Source organism: Epargyreus clarus, unplaced genomic scaffold, assembly GCF_041222505.1.
Source record: "Epargyreus clarus isolate Ecla_fem2 unplaced genomic scaffold, WU_Ecla_fem_2.2 ptg000003l, whole genome shotgun sequence".
In the NCBI taxonomy this organism is placed as follows: Eukaryota; Metazoa; Arthropoda; class Insecta; order Lepidoptera; family Hesperiidae; genus Epargyreus; species Epargyreus clarus.
Window position 1 is genome coordinate 2292456 of NW_027332211.1, and position 15731 is coordinate 2308186.

Below are 15731 nucleotides of genomic sequence, written 5' to 3' on the forward strand. Positions count from 1 at the left end.
TACAATAATTTAAATATGCTTTATTATTTAATCTATAGTCCAAGATTTTCATAACGCCCTACCTACTTCTTACTCAAATATACCACATATACCAAAATCTTACTCAAATATGCACAAAACACAATTACATAAAGATCAAACACAGAAACTATAACTAAAATTATTATTTAGGAGCATCTTTCCCTATCTCAAGGAGAGTGTGGCCGCTTATATGACGAGCATTTGGCTATACGCGTTTTCAAGAGTGTTTTTGACAACGCAATTAAAATTGTACTTTTAACTAAAGGAGCCACATTACCAGAAATCTTTACCAACCATAGACAAACACAAGGACAACTTTTAATTACACACACTAATATAATAAATTATTCAGCCAGATATAACCTTGGCCGGGGATTGACTTGGGACCCTCCGTACAAAACATTAGAGTACAGAGAGGGTCTGAAAAAATATTATTATATTTATACAGTTCCACATCAAAAACAGAAATAGCCACAAAACAATCTGTAAACCTTATGTAGCATGAATTATTACTTGTATTTATAAAAATTACAAGAAACCTTTTTGTTTCATAAAATAATGTTTTCTGGCGTACTAGAAACAACATTAATGGCGAGGAATTTGTTTTGTTAGTGAGAATGTTGCGAGATTTGTGACTCCTTACGAGAGGTGTTACGTGTAGATTACTCGAGAATTCAAAACTATGTCCAGGACTATCTTCTTCAGTTAGTTGTTGACAATAATTGAGGAGTTTTGAAAATCCTATATGTTTATCATGGATACCAAGCTATTCATATTCGAAACAGCTAGCGTTTCTAAACACAATATTCGATATTTGTCCACACCACTTGGTGTATGTTTAAAATGCCTTGAAAAGGTTTTAAGGTTTTCAGAAGTAGGACTTCCTGGGTTAAAACTTGATCTTCATCGACCATCGTCATTGTATCAATATTTTCCACCTTCTGCTTCACAATCCAAAACGGCTGACTTCTTGGCTAGACTCGTATTATGTCACAATATTATCTATGGTCTTTTTATAACGGATCAGATCCCTTCTGGGTCCCCTTACCATGACCAGACTCACTATAGTTACAGGTTATTTTCTTTAATAGTGCTAAAACATTACAAATAACTGTAATAATGTAAAAGATAATTATATTTATTGCGGTACAGGATACTTGGAGAAACGAATTAAATGTGAGTGGTATCTATGAAAGGATTTATCTCTATTGCAAGTTTAATCATAGGCAATAAGAGGCTCCAGACTGCTTCCATAATTGGTACATATTATAGCACTACGATACGACACGAATTAATCAACTAATTCTTCGATGTTACGACTTATGTATAGTCCTTAAACATTATACATAACCCATATATTACGTATAATCCTTAAGGTTTAAGTAGTATGTAGTATGAAAAAATATGTATTTTTTTTCAAAATTTTCCTTGTCTTTTCATTTGTCACAAACATTACTTCCAAGAATTTTATCGTTATAAGCGACATTATCAGATAGTGGAATAATATAGTGTATTTTTTTTCAAAGTAAACTCGTTCGATTCCCGGCTAGGGAAAATGATATTTTGAAAAACGAATGATGGAGTTTTAGTTTTTATCAAAATCGACCTCATAACTCATTTCACCATTTTTTGCTAATCCTTAGCTATCCTTCCTTATCCTTAGTTTCGGATTTGGCTCTGAAGGCCTATTTGAAAAATTTACCTTGTATATTTACCTACGCTTTCATTACCATTCACTAAACATACGCTTCAATTTAACATTTTTTGGCCTTTTGATAAACCACTATTAATATACAAGCAAGCATGCGTAATACCCGAAACATTTACCAAAACACAGTAGCGGCAAGATAAATACTGATAATACACAATATATCGCTTTCGAAGATTTATAGCGCTAATATGCGCCTAATAAATTTAATGAGATCAAAATCAATATGTTTAATGTAATATATGAGGCCATAAATAAATAATAATCGTTGTTTAGAAAGAAATAACAATAGGTTGTTACAACAAAAAAAACAAAATTGCCTAGGTACTGTATGAGTTTTAGTCGCTGGCTCTAATCCGAAATGTAACTTAGATTCTTATGCGCTACTGACAATAGTGTAGGTGAAAACAATATACATATAAATACCGATGAGTGGTGCTCTGCTCCCTTTGGCGACCGGTCGTCTTTGAAGCACACACACTCGCGACTCTCGAAATGGTCTTCAGGACCTCCGTAATAAAATAAAATATAATATATCTCGTCCCGTGACGAAATCCGAATGGCGACTGTTTGTATAATTTTTGGTGAGTAATGAACGAAACGTCAACATTTAAAATTTTGAATTAACTGTTCTTATTTATAATAAGTATTTCAGCCAGTTCAGTCCGAAATAGTGATCGGGTACAAATAAAAAATAAAATTTTCACACTTATGTATTTTAAAAAATGTCATACAAATTACAAAATACAAATTTTACCTAGCTGCAATCATTTTTACGTCCACTGCTGTCCATTCTCTCCACACAAGGAGAGACACCTTGCTCCATAGACCACAAAGAGTGTATTTTAGTTTTGTCAGATTTTTCAAAACGTCCATCAGGCCCCTGATGAGTTTAACGATTGATAATTATAAAATCATTGATAACAACTCGGACCAATATCTCCACAACACTTTCGCAAGTACTTAGCTACTAGTACACTCATCCCTTGACCAAGCTTGATTTCGTGCTTTCTTGTTCCACTTGCTGCTTTTTAAAAGTGGTGCCCATGATGGCATATATTAACACTCACGACGTAGGTATAGGCTTAGAAATATTACAGGTAGACCATTACACTGAGAGTAGACCGACATTAATGTGATAGGCTTGATGACGACGTACAACTAATCCAGTTAAAAATATTGTTTCAAAACAATGAAACGTTTGAAGAATTCGCAGCAATAAATATATGTCATATCTAGGTATTTTAATTGCACCTACTGAAAGTAGATAACAAGATTATATATAACCAAAACAAGCAAATTCTCCGCATAATTTGTGAAAGTTTCTGACAAGCACAGGTAAGCCATTCTGATCCTTTATTTGATTTTAAATAATACAATCTTTAAGGCATGCAGGATTCCTCATGGTATTTCCTCATGGTATGGTATGGCAAATTATTTCTAATTTATAATACAAATATAAAATGAAACATTAAGAGGTGTGTCTGCTGTGCCTAAGATTCGCCCGAGCTTTCAATGTGTGAGCCTCCCAACTCAGCCGGGGATCATAATGGATTTTTGTGGGGAACCTGAACTTTACTGCAGAGACTATAAACTTCAAGTTTAAGTTTACTAAGCCTAAGTCAATGTCGGAAATTTAATGTCTGTAATATTTACTTTTTTAATGTACTAATTTTAATCCCAGATATGAAAAATATGATGATAGTAATCTGAGACTAAAATCATATCAATTTTTTTTTCAGATCAAAAATGAAATTCTTACTCATTGCTGCCGCAGTAGCGGCCATTGCTGTTGCCAGCCCAACCTACCGTGTAGACGTGAGCGTTGCTGGCCCAGCTTCCATCATCAATACGGATAATGTGGTCGGACCTGCTGAGCCGATCCATGTTGGCCCTGAAATTGTAGATCAATATGAACCAATTCATGTCGGACCTGAAATTGTTGATCAATATGAACCCATTCATGTTGGACCCGAAATTGTAGATGAATATAAGCCGATCCAAGTTGGACCCGAAATCGTAGATCAATATGAACCTATTCATGTAGGACCCGAAATTGTTGACCAATATGAACCCATTCATGTTGGACCTGAAATTGTCGATGAATATAATCCGATCCATGTTGGACCCGAAATCGTAGATCAATATGAACCCATTCACGTTGGACCGGAAATTGTTGATCAATATGAACCCATTCACGTTGGACCGGAAATTGTGGATCAATATGAACCTATCCATGTTGGACCCGAAATTGTTGACTTCGAGCATGCTCCCGTAGCCTCTGACCCACCTCTGGTTCAGATCGTTGTTAACGTATAAAAGACTGACCAAAACCCATGTTTACTTTAGATATCGTTTCCGCCTTTGTTACTGATGAACCTTTACGATGCACCAGTTTTTTTTATTTACTATGGATAAGCAAACATGGTAGTTTGCTTATCCGTAGTAAATCGGGTATATAACTGAATATTGTTTTATTATTTTTGTTAGGACCATGACGCAAATGTTTTATCACTAAAATTATTATGCCTTATTTAAGAAAAAGTAGCTTAATAACATGATGTTATTGTTTTATTAGGTTACTATTTTTTTAATAAAGTCATCAATAAAACCATTGTTTTTTTTTTTATTTGTATTAAATAAGCTTTTTCCATTTTTTTGTACATTTATATTCCAAGACTGTAAAAAATAAATTATATCTAATAAAAAAATCTGTGAATATATTTGAACATTTATTTTATTTTTTTTTAAACTTATCTAAAAGAATTTGCATAAACCAATCTTTGAAAACATTTTAGAAAACTTACAACATTTCTAACCCGCTAATATAAGGGCTGATGAACCATATGCGGACTACGATAAAACCAAAGACTTAAACTCGAACCCAGGTCTTTGGGACAGGAATCTTCAATGGGGGTATAAAATACTGGACAAGTTAGTTAAGTACCTTAAAGTTAGTCCCACTTATAGTACATTACTTGCATACCCGATATGGGCCGGTTTGACCCGTCTGCGAAGGCTAATATTTTGCTGGAGCGTACGTATGCAATTGTGCACGTCTCATTGTTTGACATGTCCAGCAGCCCAATTTTTTATTTTTATTTTTATAACAACTATGTAGTAGTTAAAATAGACCTGTGTAGAACTAATATTAATATTAAGCCTTTTTAGGCAATAAGTTTGTAGGGATACTTAATTTTTTTTTAAATATAACAGATACGCAGTGATAGTATAATCATTAACAACTCGGGCTCTAACTTGGAAGTAAAAAGTACGATTCTCAGGCACCGTTGATTTTTCAAAGTTATGTGCATATTAAAAATTTATTGACACATGCTTAAACAGTGAAGTAAATATGATGAGGCAGACGAGACTTAGACGCCTCAGAGTTTCAAAAAGTTCCCAAGGGTATGTAAAGTGTACCAATCGCACTTATGGTTATATTGGCTCATACGATTTCCTAGTTCTGACACAATCCGCTAGGAGCGGTGATTGGAAATTGTATGGGCAAATACGTAAACAAATACCAAAACAGTCATATTTGTCAAAACGTAAAAACTCCTTTAAACTCCTCCTTTCCGTTAAAACTCTCCTCTCCTTAAAACTCCTTTCCGTTTTAAAGTTGTGTGCAGTACACACACAACTTTAAAACATATCACTATCAAAGTACATAAAATGTTTATTATCTTTCATGTGCCTGTATAAATCAATCTTGTTGGAAGTAATGATTGGTGTGGATTATACTTGAATAATTGATTTACGATATTTTGAATAACATTCGCAACAATAAAATATAATGATTTTTACAACAAAAATGTTCTTGTAAAACTACCTTTCTTCCACGATTTCGCTTTTGTTTACTGCCCGTTGGAGTTTTAAATTAAATCAGAAAATATTTCGGGACTAAGTAGTAGTATTGTATAGTTGTGTCAATTTATCAGAAGCGCACGTAGCCCCGTAGCTTGTACAGATCTAAACCGACAAACAAATTTAAGTAACGTCAACTGTGACCGAAAGTGGTGGCCACTTGTGGTAAAAATTTCAATCTCGCTTCAATGCTTCACATAACATCTTAAGACATCAGTCCCGATTGCTTTTTGGTTGTTAAACCTTGCCGAAGGCCTTAGGTATGTTTGAAAAGATCGAACACGAATGGTGGTACGGATTAGTGGCTAACCACTAACGCCACCAACCACGATCAACGCGCATTGAAGAAGCATGGTGAAATATGGTGCAGGTTCCCCCTGTTGGCTCTCCTAACTGATCTCTCAGTATCCAAATTTTTGGGGTAAATAGTAGCCGATGTCAAAGTCTTTGATTTATTCCCACTTGTTAGCACTTTCATCAAAATGTGTTAACTCTTTGCAAAACTAACATCACAGATTTATAAACGCACAAACAGAAATATATACGAATTTTTATTCATGCAGAGATTTATTACGCTGGTTGCAAGCAGTATTTTTTTTACTCAATCATAATAGATAGCAGGCTACATTTAAGATAGTGCAACAACATCTTGCTTATGGTGTGCTAGGTTAGTGCTACGTGTATGCAGCAGCCAAGCACCTAACACTATTATTTTTTATATAATACAGGTATCAAACGAGTATGTCTTTGCTGATAAATGGTAACTGTCGCTTAGACATTTATATTATTTTTAATACAAACGATGCGATCCCTGAAAAGCGTTTGGTATGGAACGATCCATCCAGAACAGAGCAACGTTTAGCACTGTGACTATGGGGCAGAAATAATGTGATGGTGGCACCGATATAGACGAACCACAAAGATTTCTACTTCCATAATAGAGCAAGATCCCAGGGCCACCAGACGTCAAGTATTTTCTGACGAAGGAAATGTGGACGATTGAGTAGTGTTAGTATGTACTTATAGGATGTGTTGTGATGTTGTTGGAAATGATACTCAGAAGCTATTTACACGACTCACTATATTATAGATTTATATATATACAATTAACAAACGAAAGTAAGCGAACAATAATGAAAGATTTAAACATAAAATATTAATTTTCGTATCAACACAATTGACATGACATCCTAACTGTCTTTTTTTATTTTTCCTCTCAAAAATTCGGTTTTCAATATCGAAATAGAAGGAGGTTTGTAGGTAACACTCTACAGTACTCCCCCACCGAGATCGCTACTGCGATCGATAATAATCTGGGAATGTAACTTTTCTTCCGCTTCTTGTTCTCTTGACTTCTGGAGCTGGTTGAGCAGATTCATCAGGCAGTACATCTGCTTCACGCATCAGATAGGCTGGTTTAAGTCGATCAATCGAGACTGTGACTGTCTTTCCTGACACAATAATTTTGTAAACTTTAGGGTTGCGCTCGACGACTTTATGAGGACCTGAGTAAGGCGGTTCCAGCGGTCTTCGAACATGGTCCTGCCGCAGAAAGACGTGTGATGAGTCTTTCAAGTCACGTGGGATGTAGAACGGACTATTCCTGTGCCAAGATGCTGGTTTTGGTGTGAGATTAGCTAGGCTAGTGCGCAGACGAGTTACTAGAGTAGTGATGTCTCCAGTGGTGTGGTCATTGGATGGAGCTATGAACTGACCTGGAAGGCGAAGAGGTTCGCCATAAACCAGCTCTGCTGAAGATGTCTGTAGGTCTTCTTTCCATGCACTTCGTATGCCGAGTAACACGAAGGGAAGAACCTCAGTCCAGTTGGAAGAGTTGTGGCACATAATCGCAGCTTTTAATTGGCGATGCAGACGTTCGATCATACCATTGGCTGATGGATGATATGCGGTCGTTCTGAAATGCTTAGCTCCAACCATGGATGAAAGTGCATTGAATAGATGGGACTCGAACTGTCGACCTCTGTCTGTGGTGATTTTTAGTGGACATCCAAATCGGGCAAACCAACCAGACACAAGGGCGGATGCGCAGGTCTCAGCGGTAATGTTTTTGAGCGGGATAGCCTCAGGCCATCGCGTGAACCTGTCGATGACGGTGAGACAGTATGTGAAATCAGATGAAGGTGGTAGTGGACCGACGATGTCAAGGTGAATATGAGAGAACCTTGAAGTAGGGGTAATGATAGAGGAAAGAGGAGATGAGGTATGGCGGTAAACTTTACTGCGTTGGCAGTGTAGACACTCACGTGACCACTCTCTACAAGTTTTGCGAATCCCTGGCCAGACAAATCTTTGTGTTACCAGTCGCACTGTAGCTGCTGCTCCTGGGTGACTCAGACTGTGTAGGGAGTCAAAGACTTGTCGGCGAAAGGTAGGTGTTACGAATGGACGTGGTAATGTTGTTGAAGTGTCACAGTAAAGTGTTCGACGCGACTGGGGGATCTGCACCTTCTCAAGTCGCAAAGATGACCCATATTGAAGCAGGTCTTGCAGTTCAGGGTCAGTTTCCTGAGATTGTGCAAGCTCCTCATAATCAATAGATGAGCCAATTTCCTCTACTCTGGATAGTGTATCGGCCACAACATTGTCACGACCTGGTATAAATTTAATGTTAGTCGTGAATTGGGAGATAAAGTCAAGGTATCGAAATTGTCTTGGTGAACATTTATCTCTATTTAAGGAAAATGCAAACGTCAAGGGTTTGTGATCGGTGTAAATAACAAAGTGTCTTGCTTCTATCATATGACGGAAATACTTGATTGCCTCATAAATGGCTAATAATTCGCGGTCATATGGACTATACTTCTTTTGCGATGGTGTTAGTTTGTGAGAGAAGAAAGCAAGTGGTTCCCAATCTTTGTTTTTCCTTTGTTGCAAAACAGCGCCTATGCCTGAGTCAGAAGCGTCAGTTGTAATGGCTAGTTCAGCAGAAGGGTCTGGGTGTGCTAATTGCGTAGCTTGGACAAGCGAATCCTTACAACGCTGAAATGCTTCAGTCATCTCGGGCGTCATATGGACTGGATGGGCACCTTTAATCTTCGGACCAGCTAGTGCTGAGGTGAGTGGTGCCTGGATCTGAGCTGCATTAGGAATGAATCGGCGATAAAAATTAATCATGCCGAGAAAACGGCGAAGCTCCTTAACCGTCTTAGGTGCAGTAAAGTCTTGGATGGCTTGGAATTTGGTTGGCATAGGTCTGGTTCCATCTGCTGAGACTAGATATCCAAGAAATTGCACCTCAGATTTTCCAAATGTACACTTCGCAGAGTTGATAAGCACACTGTACTCCTTGAGACGATGTAAAAGCTGGCGTAGATGACTTTTGTGCTGCTCTTCAGAAGATGAAAAAATCAAAATATCATCTAAGTAACCATAACAGAAGTCAAAATCGCGTAAAACCTCGTCCATGAATCGCTGAAAAGTTTGTGCAGCATTTCTTAGTCCAAAAGTCATGAACGGGAATTCATATAAGCCAAAGGGAGTTGTTATGGCTGTTTTGGGAATATCATCTGGGTTGACAGGTATCTGATTGTAGGCTTTTACTAAATCTATAGTGGAGAAAATGGTGCATCCAGACAATTGATATGAAAAATCTTGAATGTGGCGGATATACCTGTCAGGTATGGTGCGGGCGTTAAGAGCTCTATAATCACCGCAAGGTCTCCATCCGTCATCCTTCTTCTTAACCAGGTGCAGGGCTGAGGACCAAGGGCTTTCTGAAGGGCGAGCAGTACCGGAAGAAATCATACCCTCGAATTCTTGTTTAGCAGCTTTGAGGCGGACTGGGTCCAAACGTCGTGGTCTGCTGGTGACAGGAGGTCCAGGTGTGGTTCTGATGTGGTGCACTGTGTTGTGTTTGGGTGCTGTAACCATACCCATAGGACGAGTTACCTCTGGGAACTCACGCAGGATCTCGTGATATTGGGTGTCTCCAGCTACTGCTTTAACTGACACGACGTCCTCAGGAATCTTCATGCATAGGGTAGACACAGTGAGAGTGGTAGTGTTATCTATAAGTCTCCGATTTTTGCAATCCACAAGAAGATTATAATGAGTTAGAAAATCTACTCCGATTATTGGTTTTGTAACATCGGCTATCGTAAATTTCCATTTGAAAGAACGCCTGAGTCCAAGGTTCAAATCCAGGTGGATGGGACCATATGTATGAATCACGGAACCATTGGCTGCTACAAGGTCAAAGCTAGATTTGGTACAGGGCACCTTGCAAGCTGAACGCGGGAAAACACACAGGTCTGAACCAGTATCCATTAAGAATAGCATTTTCGTGTAGCGATCAGTAATAAAAAGGCGGCCTGTAGATGAAGGGCAGTGGTTGGCCGCTAATTCCGGCTGCCCAGTGAGTTTTCCGAGTCAACGAAACTGCAAGGCTTGACGCATTTCTTCGCACGTAACCCGTAAGTGAAGTGGTACCAGCAGTGCGGATGGTTAGATGGCGGTTGCGCTGATCGCGAGTGACTACGGGAGCGATGTCTATATCTAGGACGTGAATGCAACCGATTCCGTGGCATCCGACTAGTTTTGAGTTCTGCCACTTCGCTAATAAGTTCGCTTATACGCTTTGCCATAAGGTTCAGAGTAGCTTCCACAGGTATCGCGTACTTCTCCATCTTCTTAAATGGCGTGCTTCAGTCGGTGGTCACCAATATAGGATGTGTTGTGATGTTGTTGGAAATGATACTCAGAAGCTATTTACACGACTCACTATATTATAGATTTATATATATACAATTAACAAACGAAAGTAAGCGAACAATAATGAAAGATTTAAACATAAAATATTAATTTTCGTATCAACACAATTGACATGACATCCTAACTGTCTTTTCTTATTTTTCCTCTCAAAAATTCGGTTTTCAATATCGAAATAGAAGGAGGTTTGTAGGTAACACTCTACATACTAAGAACGCATGCCTACCTGCTAGCTTGCTCAGACGGCCAATTTTCAGGTATCAGGTAATCAAGGTACATAAAAACATTACTTACCTCACGTAAATTCTCCAAGCTGATTTTTACGTATATTTTAGGCAATATCCTTAAAAATAAGTCGCCAATACTCCCAGATACTTTCCGTCGGCCGTATTGCTTTGCAGACGCTTTAAAGCTCCCAAAATAATTACTTAACTTCACGTAAATTCTGATGCTCCATTTTTATATATGTCTACCAGACAACTATTTTAAAATCTTTTACAAGAAGACAGACCGATCCAAGGGGCCAATCATCCCCTAAGCTCAATTTTAATGCCTCTGTGGGTAGGAGCGCGAGGGCATTATCCACGCGCATGAGACTGAGTGAGACATGTATTAGGATATATTGACCTCTCTCTCTCTCTCACTCCGTTACAATTTACTCATATAACTTAATTATTAATATTAAAAAAAATCAGCTAAAAAATAAAAAATCAGGTAAACAATTAAAAATTAACTTGTAAAAAAATGCTCATTTGACTACAATAATTCTAGAATTTTATCCTACAAGCTGTTTTGATAAATTCGAAAAAACTTCAATTTTTTTTTAAGCAATATCAAATACTCGATAGTGTTAACGAATTCATTGAATAACAGCAAATTTTTTTTAATTATTTATTTATTGGGAATTAATCATAAGTAAAATACAAAGTAGAAAAATATTAATCTCTCAAAATTTCTGAGTAGTGCCTCTAATCTTCAATATCATCGTCATTGAAATTAGACAATTCATCATCCAGCCAATCTTGATATTGAATATCTAAATCGTCATTGTCGCTATCAACATTGTCCTCATTTCCTTCCACTGTAAAAAAAAAAATCTAACAATGAAGATCTGAAAAAACTAAACTGACACAAAAAATATGAGAAACGAAAATAAATTACCTGATTGTTCTTCTAGCGACTCACTGACAAAACCCGGTAATTCATCTCCGTCGAACCAATGAAAATCATATGTTCCATCTTTTAATGTCCAGCCATTATTTTCGGGTTTGAAAATATTTATCATCTTCATAGTTGCATTGTTCCAAAGACTAGCAATATAGTTAGCTCGTCGGAACTGTTGCCAAAGCTCACTTTTGCAAGGTGGTAAGCTGCTAGCATCGAAGTTTTTCAAATTTTTCCGATTGAATTCTTCATTAATGTCAGAAACCATATAATTGTTAATATACAGTTGGAGTCTGGCAGCATCTACATCAATTATTCCAGGAACGTTGTATACATCACAGATAAATTAAAAAAAAAATTGCTGTTATTCAATGAATTCGTTAACACTATCGAGTATTTGATATTGCTTAAAAAAAAAATTGAAGTTTTTTCGAATTTATCAAAACAGCTTGTAGGATAAAATTCTAGAATAGGGAATATGCACATTTTTATTTTATTATTTTAAACCACTTATTACATCGTTTTAACATAGTAAAAAATATAAACAATTTTATTAGTGTTTGAAATATTTTTTTAAAAATTATTTAAAGTATCAATAAAATTTGACACATTTGAACGCCGCCATTTTACGCGCTCTTTGAATGACGTCACGTAGCGTGATTTGTATTGATAATGATGATAACTGTATGCACATAAAGGTATTATTAAACGTTTTCAGGTTTCATCGCTATTTACATCCCGGGAAAGGCTAAATAACCACTTTATAAATATTTCCTAGAGTTATTGTGCAAAACCACTACTATAAATACATTATAAAGTGTTTTTTCCTTTGCAAAAGATGCGAAAATACGAAATATGTGGTGCAAGATTATAGGAAACACATAAAGTATCTCCAAAATCGCATTAACATTTGCATTTACTTTAACAAACAATAATTTTAGGTAAATAATTTTAAAATATTGCATTGATCATCTACTTCGTTAGGTGTACTTATCGACTTCTACATCAAAGGCTATCATTTGAAACACACAAAATACATTATAATCTATTATAATTTACAATATTATAAAGATAGGTGAAGATAGGTGATAGGCAGTAGCCACTTACCATCAGGTGGACTGTATGCTCGTCTGCTACTCTTATATTATAAATATTAACAAAATAAGTTATGATCAATTAAATATTTCTGAATTAAATAATACCAGTTTATTCATTTTCTTATTCATAAAACCAGTTTATTCAATTTGCATATTTTAGGTAAATAGTCCGATTGTGCTTTGACAAAACTACTTTCAATCATTGTTCTTGATTATTCCTAATAATACTATGTAGAAAAATCGCACTAGGTAATAAATAACACTGTAGGAATATAGACAAAAATAATTTTTCTCTCAAACAGTTTGAATATTGACGCCGATAAACATCGTAACACGCTATGCAACGTCATTTTTCGATTCGACCAATGGGAATGCGTTTTGCAAATTTGAATTTCGCGCGCATAATTTACGATTTTTGATTAAAGTTTTAAACAATTTAATACGAAATAAAGAAGAAATAATGGTTTAGATGTAATTTCAGGACCGTAATGTACCAAGGAAAAAAATAACAAGCAAATGTAAATCACATGCATATTCCCTATTATTGTAGTCAAATGAGCATTTTTTTACAAGTTAATTTTTAATTGTTTACCTGATTTTTTATTTTTTAGCTGATTTTTTTTAATATTAATAATTAAGTTATATGAGTAAATTGTAACGGAGTGAGAGAGAGAGAGAGGTCAATATATCCTAATACATGTCTCACTCAGTCTCATGCGCGTGGATAATGCCCTCGTGCTCCTACCCACAGAGGCATTAAAATTGAGCTTAGGGGATGATTGGCCCCTTGGATCGGTCTGTCTTCTTGTAAAAGATTTTAAAATAGTTGTCTGGTAGACATATATAAAAATGGAGCATCAGAATTTACGTGAAGTTAAGTAATTATTTTGGGAGCTTTAAAGCGTCTGCAAAGCAATACGGCCGACGGAAAGTGTCTGGGAGTATTGGCGACTTATTTTTAAGGATATTGCCTAAAATATACGTAAAAATCAGCTTGGAGAATTTACGTGAGGTAAGTAATGTTTTTATGTACCTTGATTACCTGATACCTGAAAATTGGCCGTCTGAGCAAGCTAGCAGGTAGGCATGCGTTCTTAGTACATACTAACACTACTCAATCGTCCACATTTCCTTCGTCAGAAAATACTTGACGTCTGGTGGCCCTGGGATCTTGGACTATAACTATTTGGCGAAATGGATAACAGTTTTCTACAAACAGACGTAACTTTTATCTATATCCTAAGTAAACCATTAAAGACGAGTGTTATAACATATCAACTGTCGATAAGACCTTAAGACTGTTAATAAATCATAAAATATTAATTTTGATTATCACGATTAACGATGATATAGCACCACAACATATTTATCAAGACATATTAATAGCCTCAGTCATGGTGCGATAAAAAAAATCACTTATAAGCAAAGGTTTTCATAGGTAAGACATAGTTTGTCCAGTGTTCAGACTTACACAGGTAAGTTTTAATATCACTTTAATATCACCAATAATTATTCTATTGTAATAACATTAGAGTAAATTCAGATAAGTACATTACCAACCTGCGCAGCAATCACCATTCTGGTCCGGTATAAAGAGACGGTTGGTTTCAGCTAGATAGGTAAACATTTAAATGATGAAATTGAAGTTTTACCCTGGATCTACATCTTAACATGTCTTCCAATCATTTTTGTGACAATAGCACCCGAAGCATAAGGATTTCTTACATGGAAATAAGTATAAGTCACCAAAATACAATAAAGAGCGGTGCTTATGGCAAATCTTCTTTGTGAGGGAAGCCCTGTGGGGAAGCCTATGTATGTGTTGTTCTCTATTTATTCCTCAATAGTGCTTGGACTTAATAGAATTTAGCATCCATTTAATACTATGATATGAGAAAGATATAAATTGCCTAATTATTCAAATTGCAAAAAAATATTTTTTACAATAAAGGATATTTTTAAGATTGTTGGTATATTTTTGTAAGTTCTTATCTATTTTTTTAATTTCAGTTTCAATATGAAATTCCTGCTCCTTACTGCTGCCCTCGTGGCTGTGGCCGTCGCTGGCCCCACTCAACGTCTCGTCCACATCGGACCCGACTTCATTGAAAAGCCCATCTCTGTTGGACCGGAAATTATTGACCAATACCACCCTATCTCCGTTGGACCTGAAATTATTGACCAATACCACCCCATCTCCGTCGGACCTGAAATTATTGACCAATACCACCCCATCTCTGTTGGACCCGAAATTATTGACCAATACCACCCCATCTCCGTTGGACCCGAAATTGTTGAAGAGGAACACCCCATCTCCATTGGACCCGAAATCATTGATGAATACCACCCCATCTCCGTCGGACCCGCCATCATCAACCCTCCCGCAGTCGCTAGCTCTCCTATGGTCCAAATCATCATCAACATCAACAAGGACGGTCAGGTTGTAGGCGCCCCCGAACTCATCCAGAACCCTACTGACATCCCTGAGAAGCCCGAGATTGAGCCCACTCCAGTTGATGTTGTGGACGTGCCCATCACTCCCGTTGATGTTGTCGAGCTCCCTCCCGCAATCATCGGCACCCCTGTCCTTCCTGAATTTCCCGTCATCAGCCAACCCGAAAGCCTGAACTAAACAATAGCACAACCTACGTTATTATAATAAAAGATGTAACAATTTATATTCTCATTTTATTTTACCGAAACAATAACTCCTCCTTACTATGAATTCAAAGAGTGCCTATTCAAAGAGGAATAGAAAAGATATTTATTTTAGTCTATTAAAATATACAGATATATAAAATGAACAGCAATATCAAATAAAATATTAAATATGAACCGGAAAGCGAACAGCGTCGATAGTTTCAATAGTCATACGGGCTTTGTGAACATCAAAAACGCATAGGAAAATAATAAAAAACCGTAGCTGTGATAACAAAAATGTTTTATTCGCTAGTTTCAAACGATGTCAGATAAAAGTTAACAAAAAACTGTAGTTTAATGGAGAGAGCGAACGGCGTGGGACATGAACATTTTATCGACTTCACTTCGGAATTTGGCGCTCGACAAGTGATGTCGCTTTTAAAGTCAAGCTGTTTGTCACAGTTATTTTGAAAATTAAATGCGGCACTTTTGGACCATGTAGATCC

General features: G+C 36.7%; 2 protein-coding genes across 3 annotated transcripts; both read left to right on the forward strand.

The window, feature by feature from the left end:
• The first annotated feature begins 3056 nt into the window (after positions 1-3056).
• On the forward strand, positions 3057-4221 carry LOC140749897 (uncharacterized). The gene is made up of 2 exons (XM_073083138.1): positions 3057-3067; positions 3472-4221. Exon 2 carries the CDS (start codon positions 3479-3481, stop codon positions 4046-4048), a length of 570 nt encoding a protein of 189 aa, XP_072939239.1. The 5' UTR covers positions 3057-3067; positions 3472-3478; the 3' UTR covers positions 4049-4221.
• A 9770-nt stretch (positions 4222-13991) lies between these two features.
• LOC140749872 (uncharacterized) lies at positions 13992-15229 on the forward strand. 2 transcript variants are annotated; one of them, XM_073083116.1, is made up of 2 exons: positions 13992-14060; positions 14596-15229. In XM_073083116.1, the coding sequence occupies exon 2, from the start codon at positions 14603-14605 to the stop codon at positions 15215-15217; it is 615 nt and encodes a 204-aa protein (XP_072939217.1). In that variant the 5' UTR covers positions 13992-14060; positions 14596-14602; the 3' UTR covers positions 15218-15229. The 2 variants fall into 2 exon arrangements, with proteins under 2 accessions (XP_072939217.1, XP_072939210.1); XM_073083109.1 differs by lacking the exon at positions 13992-14060 and adding an exon at positions 14100-14400.
• The last annotated feature ends 502 nt before the right edge of the window (positions 15230-15731 follow it).

What these genes read in the sequence shown, in the direction of transcription:
- LOC140749872 (XM_073083109.1), top strand. Translation starts at nt 14,357, where the DNA reads ATGGCAAATCTTCTTTGTGAGGGAAGCCCTGTGGGGAAGCCTAT. An exon ending in AGCCCTGTGGGGAAGCCTAT is followed by an intron (nt 14,401 to 14,595) that starts GTATGTGTTGTT and finishes TTTTAATTTCAG; the next exon opens with TTTCAATATGAAATTCCTGC.
- LOC140749897 (XM_073083138.1), top strand. Translation starts at nt 3,479, where the DNA reads ATGAAATTCTTACTCATTGCTGCCGCAGTAGCGGCCATTGCTGTTGCC.